The sequence below is a fragment of the Trachymyrmex cornetzi genome, unplaced genomic scaffold (genome assembly GCF_001594075.2).
Source record: "Trachymyrmex cornetzi isolate Tcor2-1 unplaced genomic scaffold, Tcor1.1 scaffold124, whole genome shotgun sequence".
NCBI lineage: Eukaryota > Metazoa > Arthropoda > Insecta > Hymenoptera > Formicidae > Trachymyrmex > Trachymyrmex cornetzi.
Window position 1 is genome coordinate 502,147 of NW_017295806.1, and position 7,626 is coordinate 509,772.

At 40.0% G+C, this 7,626-nt stretch overlaps 3 protein-coding genes across 3 annotated transcripts; all 3 read right to left on the reverse strand.

Moving 5' to 3' along the window:
- Positions 1–1,407: 1,407 nt before the first annotated feature.
- Positions 1,408–1,935, reverse strand: LOC108770303 (uncharacterized). The gene has a single exon (XM_018521807.1). The coding sequence runs from the start codon at positions 1,933–1,935 to the stop codon at positions 1,408–1,410; it is 528 nt and encodes a 175-aa protein (XP_018377309.1).
- A 212-nt stretch (positions 1,936–2,147) lies between these two features.
- Positions 2,148–4,829, reverse strand: LOC108770304 (uncharacterized). Its single transcript, XM_018521808.1, has one exon. The coding sequence runs from the start codon at positions 4,827–4,829 to the stop codon at positions 2,148–2,150; it is 2,682 nt and encodes an 893-aa protein (XP_018377310.1).
- Positions 4,830–4,910: 81 nt separating this feature from the next.
- Positions 4,911–6,161, reverse strand: LOC108770305 (uncharacterized). Its single transcript, XM_018521810.1, has one exon. The coding sequence runs from the start codon at positions 6,159–6,161 to the stop codon at positions 4,911–4,913; it is 1,251 nt and encodes a 416-aa protein (XP_018377312.1).
- Between the last annotated feature and the right edge of the window lie 1,465 nt (positions 6,162–7,626).

Here is a 7,626-nt window from a genome sequence, read left to right on the forward strand (position 1 = left end):
AACATTTTTTTCTATAAGCATTATTTTCCAAGATATTTGACCGTTGCCGAACTTTCTCCCATCACTGTATATCATACAGGTAACACAACACGAATCATATATATATACATATATGTCTATACAATGCATAAGTTCATAAATTAATAAACACGTCAATAAATACAAATAATATTTTATATTATTTATTATTATATTATATTATACAATAATTATTACACATTAATGTAATACATAACATAGTATAAAATATATATCGATTTTTTTAAAGTTAATTTCTTTTTACATAAATTACTCAGGTATATATATAATAAAAATATAAGAAAATATATAAAAAGATCTATACTGTAATAGGTGGACGCAAATGAAAGCACTTTATACCTAAAATAAAAAGTAAAGTATATACAAGAGTAATGAAAACTGTAATTTATTTAGAAACGATTATACAGGTCGTCTTTTATTGTTCACATTAATCATTACTTGTAACAGTTATGCTTTTTGCGCACCGTTAAGATTATATTAAATAGTGATAGAACATATTCGCAGAGAATATTGTTGTTGTATCGTGTACGGGGAAGATCACTCCACGTATTAATTGTTTATTAATTGTTTTATTGTTCTTATACAATCTGTATTGTATGAGGACTCGGCCTCGTGATATAAAAGGTCTCGGCTTTTATGTAATAAGAGAGAACTCGGTCTCTATTCGCACGATGAAAAGAACTCGGTCTTATGATATAACGTGTTATCTCGCACGCTGCGTGTTGATTTCTGTCTCGGCTAACCCTTCGAAGGTGCTCCTTTCATAGGAAAATTCGTCGGTGATAGTCGACCAATCGTGATCTTCGATATCGCACGTGATCATTATTGTTCGCCTAAGTTTGTTCGCTAATAAAAAGCGCCGACCGCGGCGCCGGCCTGTCGCGTACCGACTTTGTCGGGAAGTCGGCGTATGCATGTGTGTGTATGTGTGTAATGTGTGTAGTGTGTGTAGTGGGCCCACTTGTGTACGCACCATATTCCCCCCATTGAGAGGGTATCGATCAATTAAATCGCTTTGATCACCTACTTACATTGACAGGATTGTTCGCAATTTGTGATTACAATGTTCGTCATTATAATATTATAGTTCAATCGGCAGTGTACATAGACACTTCACTGAGCGCTTTAGTATTCCGGCACGAGTCTTGATGGTGACGTTCGTGGGATTCCGTCTTCGCCGGGATGTATTTCCAGGATTCTGCCCAAAGTCCAATGTAGACAAGGAAGGCCTTTCTCTTTGACGAGGACGACAACTCCGACTTTGATTTTTTCTTTGTCTTTGATCCATTTGCGACGAACTTGTAGCTCATTAAGATATTCTAAGCTCCATCGTACCCAAAAATCCTGTCGCACCTTGTTGATATGTTGTCAGGCGGATAATCGGTTTGCTGGGACAGATGAGAGATCGAGCTCAGGTAGACTATTCAATGGTTTACCGATCAAAAAATGCGCAGGTGTAAGAGCGGAAAGGTCATTAGGATCGGAAGATAGCGCAGAAATAGGTCGCGAGTTTAATATTCCTTCAATTTCTATGGTAAAAGTGTTAAATTCTTCGAAAGTGAATAGAAGTTCACCAATGACGCGTTTGAAATGGTGTTTGAACATCTTTACCGCCGACTCCCACAGTCCGCCAAAATGCGGTGCAATAGGAGGTATGAAATGCCACGTGACTCGATGTTCCAACGAAAATTGATTTATCTTATTTTTATGTTCATTAGAATTAAAGAGACCATATAATTCTTTTAACTGATTATTCGCTCCGACAAAGTTGGTTCCATTGTCGGAGTGAATATGAGTTGGAATGCCGCGTCTTGATATAAAACGTCGTAAGGCAGCGAGGAATCCGTCGGTAGTAAGATCACTCACCACTTCCAAGTGTACGGCTTTCACCACCATGCATATGAGTATACGTATATTTTAATCCGATTCCGATTTCTATATTTTTTTTCTTTAACGTAAAACGGCTCACAAAAATCGATTCCGGTGTTCGCAAAAGGAGACGCATCGCACACTCGGGCTTTCGGCAAATCACCCATTTTATATTTAACGGTATCCGTGTTGAACCGAAAACAACGTATACATGATCGTATGACTTTGCGCACTTGGTTTCACCCATCGAGCAGCCAAAATTTTCGCCGAATTGTATATAGGGTAGTTTGAATGCCGGTATGGTAATATTTTTCGTGTATCTCTCTAATAATGAGATCAGTCATGTAATGGCGACTCGGGATTAAAATTGAATGTTTCTGTGTATATGTCAACTTCGATCCTTTCAGACGTCCACCGACACGTATCAAGCCGTTTTCATCGATGAATGGATTCAAAGCAGCGATATTGCCTTTGCTCATCGACTTTCCATTAGAGAGTTCTTTCAATTCACGCGAGAAACTACAAGTTTGAATAATTTTTATTATTCGGATTTCTGCTTCATCTAGTTCATTTATACATAATTGTCCCCGATAAGTATTCTTTGGCCGAAAACGTAAGCACCACGCCGTGACTCGCAACATTCTCGAATATGACGAATATCTTTGAAAAATACTAAGATCAACGACATTTGTTGTCAGACAAACATTTTTTCTGAGTTCCGGTATTTCGTTTAATTCTACGATATTATTAGGCCACTCGCTTTCGACATTCGTTAGCCACGACGCGTCGGCGGGATTATCCTTTGACCTGACATGTCGCCAAAATTGTGGGTGTGTTATTTCTTGCGCGACTCGATGCGAAACATAAGGTTTTAAGAGATGAGAAGTTTTCAACCAATGAAGTACTATGGTCGAATCGCCCCATATGATTACCTTGTTAAAAGACAATTTTACCGCACCGCGAATTTCTTCATATAATTTTGTTAATAGAAGCGCACCGCATAATTCGAGACGTGGTATTGTTACAGTTTTTAGTGGCGCAACCCGTGACTTGGCGCATAACAGATGACAACGCGTGTTGTTATATTTATCGTTTGAGCGGACGTATATACAGGCACCGTAGCCTATATTGCTCGCGTCACAAAATCCGTGAACCTGAATGTCAATATGGCCAGGGATTAGTATCTGGCGATCGATAGATAATTCCTTAATAGAGTCTAATTGTGTCGCGAATTCGTTCCATGCAGAGTGTATGCTAGGGAGGATAGATTCGTCCCAGTGTAATTTGCATCGCCATAAATCCTGCATTAGTTTTTTTGCATACAGTATGACCGGCCCTATGATGCCTAAAGGGTCGAATATCTTGGCAATTTCTGAGATGACGAGTCGCTTCGTGATCCGTTTGGTATGATTGATAGAACGGACTGAGTAACGTAGCATGTCCTCGCGCGGGCACCACAATATACCTAACGTTCTTAAAGTATTAGGTTTGTCGAAAATGAGATCGGAATTCACGGCGTCGGGTTTTAAATCCTCGATAACGCGTTTCTCGTTCGAGGCCCATTGCCGGATGTTAAAACCGTCTCGAGATAACAGCGTGATTATCTCGTCGCGTAATGAACGAGCTTTATCAATCGTTTCTGCACCGGTTAATAAATCATCCACGTATAGATGTGTTTTAAGAACTTCAGCGGCGTTAGGATATGCGTCGCGTTCGTCATCGGCAAGCTTATGAATTGTGCGTATCGCGAGATAAGGTGATGAAGATACGCCAAATGTAAGTGTGTTAAGTTGGAAGGTTTTGATTTGACCGTCCTGACGCCAAAGTATACGTTGATATGTTCGATCGTCCTGGTGAAGTATTACTTGCCGATACATTTTTTCTATATCCGCGGACAGCACATATTTATGCATACGAAAACGAAGTAGATGTGCAAATAACGAGTCTTGTATGGTAGGTCCTACTGTCAATATATCATTTAGAGATAAACCGTTGTTTGTTTTTGCTGACGCATCGAATACTACGCGAACCTTGGTCGTGTTGCTCGAAGATTTGACTACTGCGTGGTGTGGCATATAAAACCCGTCGTCAAGGGGCTCATCAATCGGAGACATGTGTTTCATGTATAAATATTCTTGCATTGTTTGAGAATAAGACGTCTTTAGTTTTGGATCGGAATCTAGTTTACGCTCGAGAGACTGTAAACGTTTAAGGGCAACAGCACGCGACTCACCGAGTTGTCTATCACCTTTGCGAAATGGTAATCGTACTATATATCGTCCGTTATTGCAACGAGTAACATTGTCTGTGAAATGTGTTTCACATTCACTCTCCTCAACTGATTTCGGGATGTTATTTGTTATTTCCTCGATCGTCCAAAATTTTGCAATTTGTTGATCTAAGTTAGTTAATGAGCATGCGGTGGTTTTAAGACGACTTTGTGAAGCATTCCCGCCTGCGACTATCCATCCCAGACGTGTTTTTTGTAAATATAGATCGTGACCGTCTCGTGATAGATTAATTTGGCCTATCGAAAACAAAGATAATGTCGGCCCAGCACCGATTAATATATCCACGGGACGTGGCGCGTGAAACTCTGGATCGGCTAATGATACGTTGGGCGGTATTTTAAGAGTTCCTCGAGGGAAGTTTTCCGATGGAATTAAATCTGATATTGTTGGAATTAATAAACATGTTAAGTCCTTACTGAATTCGCTATATATTGATTGGATGGTGATTCTAACGACGTCCTTGGATGTTGTGTTCGTTGAATTGATTGCGCCGACCGGTAGCATGCACGCGGTTATGGGAAGATTTAAATGTTTTGCGAAACTTTCAGACACGAAATTAGCCGTGGCGCATGTATCCAATAGTGCGCGGCATTTAATTAATTCGAATTCGCGATTTTGTACGAGTATCATCGCGGTTGTCATTAATTGCGGTGCGAATGTGGGCGAAATGGCTGCGAGACACGTCGTATTATTGCCGGCTTTGGATGTTAGTCATAACATCTTTCCCGTTTTCGATTCTGCTGTGTCGCCCTTTGTAACTGCGGGCGAATATTTGTCGATGTGCAAAAGCGTGTTATGTTTTTTTTGACAAATGGTGCAATTCGCGTAACTGCAAGGCTTGCCTCTATGCGAACGCAAACAATTGTAACAAAGCCTGGCGTTTCTTATGACTTCGATACGCTTGGGGACGTCCAACTGCTTAAATTTATCGCACTTGAATAATGGGTGTTGTTTAGTTTTACATGCTACGCAATTATTCGCCGTATTGATTATAAAGGCTTTATTAGATATTCGCGGTTTTTTTACCGAGGGTGAATTCTTGTCGTCGTGTTTAGAGAGTTCCGGGCGAGTGCGCTTAGATACGCGAACCGCGGTTTTATATAAGAATTCATATAGGTCATCGATCTTTGGAAATTCATCGCGTTTGAGCGTTTCCTCCCATTTTTCGGCCGTATTTTTAAGTAATTTGCTTTGTAGTATGTTGACGAGTATCTCGGATCCCACGTCAACTCCCAGCGAGGCTAAGGATGCGACATGTTGCTGCGCGTCGTCAGTAAGCTTAGATAAACCTTCAGTAGTTTCTTTTTCTACCGTTGGCAAATTTATTAACATTGAGAGATGACGTGAGATCAGAACACGTTTTACTTCGTATGCACGTTTCAATAGTTCCCAGGCTTTACTATAATTCGCGCCTTCGATTATTAAGATCTTTATCTTATTCGCCGCTTCACCGGTTAATGCCGACCGTAAATAATGCAACTTTTCTATATCGTCCAAATCCGTACGCGTGTCTATCATCGCGATAAACGCATTTTTGAACGATAACCAATTATCATATTGCCCGTCGAAATTAGGTAGCGACGCTTCAGGTAATTTTATTTTCCGTTTTACGACGTGCATGGGATTCGTATTGACGGGGGAAGGCACACCGCTCGAAGTGCCGGCGTTTGCGGGGAACTCTGTGGAACCCGTTAAAGTCTCAAATCTGCTCGCCAATGAATAGAACCTTTCTTGGACATTTGCGAATTCGTCTTTGTGACTCTCGTTCGAATCTAATGTCAGTAACTCGTCATTGTATTCTTCATACGCATGGTAAAGATACGTGACGCGCGCCATGCGTAAATTTAACGCGATCTTATCGTGGCGACCCTGTCGATCTTTTTCGAGTATGTTTGTTAAGCTAGTGATCTGAGACTTTAAGGAAGTCCGCTTTTGAATAAGGAGTTTGATCCTTTCGGCCATGATTAGGAGATGGTAAAGGATAGAGAAAAATTGCGTGATCGGTAATCTGTTAAATTTGAACAATGTCCTCGCCGTTTGCTCGTGTCTCTTTGTGTGCTCTGTCCCGCTTTATTCGCCTTCCCGGATAATCGTCCATCCAAATTTGATCGTCTCGTGAATCTCGTCCACTTGTGATTGATTGGAAATCTGAATGATCGGCAGAATCTCGTTCGTCCAAACGTCGTTCGCGTTCGCCTCGCGAACGACCTCACAGGAGGCACCAAATTTATGTATCGTATACGGGGAAGATCACTCCACGTATTAATTGTTTATTAATTGTTTTATTGTTCTTATACAATCTGTATTGTATGAGGACTCGGCCTCGTGATATAAAAGGTCTCGGCCTTTATGTAATAAGAGAGAACTCGGTCTCTATTCGCATGATGAAAAGAACTCGGTCTTATGATATAACGTGTTATCTCGCACACTGCGTGTTGATTTCTGTCTCGGCTAACCCTTCGAGGGCGCTCCTTCCATAGGAAAATTCATCGGTGATAGTCGACCAATCGTGGTCTTCGATATCGCACGTGATCATTATTGTTCGCCTAAGATAAAAAGCGCCGACCGCGGCGCCGGTCTGTCGCGTACCGACTTTGTCGGGAAGTCGGCGTATGCATGTGTGTGTATGTGTGTAATGTGTGTAGTGTGTGTAGTGGGCCCACTGGTGTGCGCACCAGTTGTATTGGAAGCAATATATAGTAAATGTAAAAACTAAATTTGAGGTATACTAATGATCATCAAAGTTATACACTACTCAACAAAATCTAGGGAACAATTTCAAACACGCTAAAAATTGAGCAATATTCAGAACACCATAATTCAATGAAAAATCATCGTAGACAAAAAATTAAAACATCGCAGACAAAAAATTAAAAAAGGATTTTAAAGGTTGAAATCTCTACTTTCGAAATCTATAATTGAAATTTCAATATGACTGATACTTTATGGAGTCATACGGACACAAATGGATATCCGTCAAATCTAAAAATTTTTTACAAACTTTACAAACGTCTATGGCGTGAGGTAAAAATTACACGAAAATGCGGTTTACAGCAGTCGAAAGAGTGAATCTTTACCTTTAATTTACTTTTTTATTAAACGTTGTACGAATTTTTTTCACCCAATTATTGAACGATGAAGCAAAAGTGATCACTTCTACTTTAACCTTCAATAACTCGGTGGAAAAAAATCGTACAACAATCAATAAAAAAGGAAATTGAAGGTAAAGATTCACTCTTTCGACTGCTGCGAACCGCATTTTTGTGTAATTTTTACCTCACGCCATAGACCTTTGTAAAGTGTGTACAAAATTATACGATATGTTTTAGATTTGACAAATATCCATTTGTGTCCGTATAGCTCCGTCAAAGATCAGTTAGATTGAAATATCAATTACTGATTTTGAAAGTAGAGATTTCAACCTTTA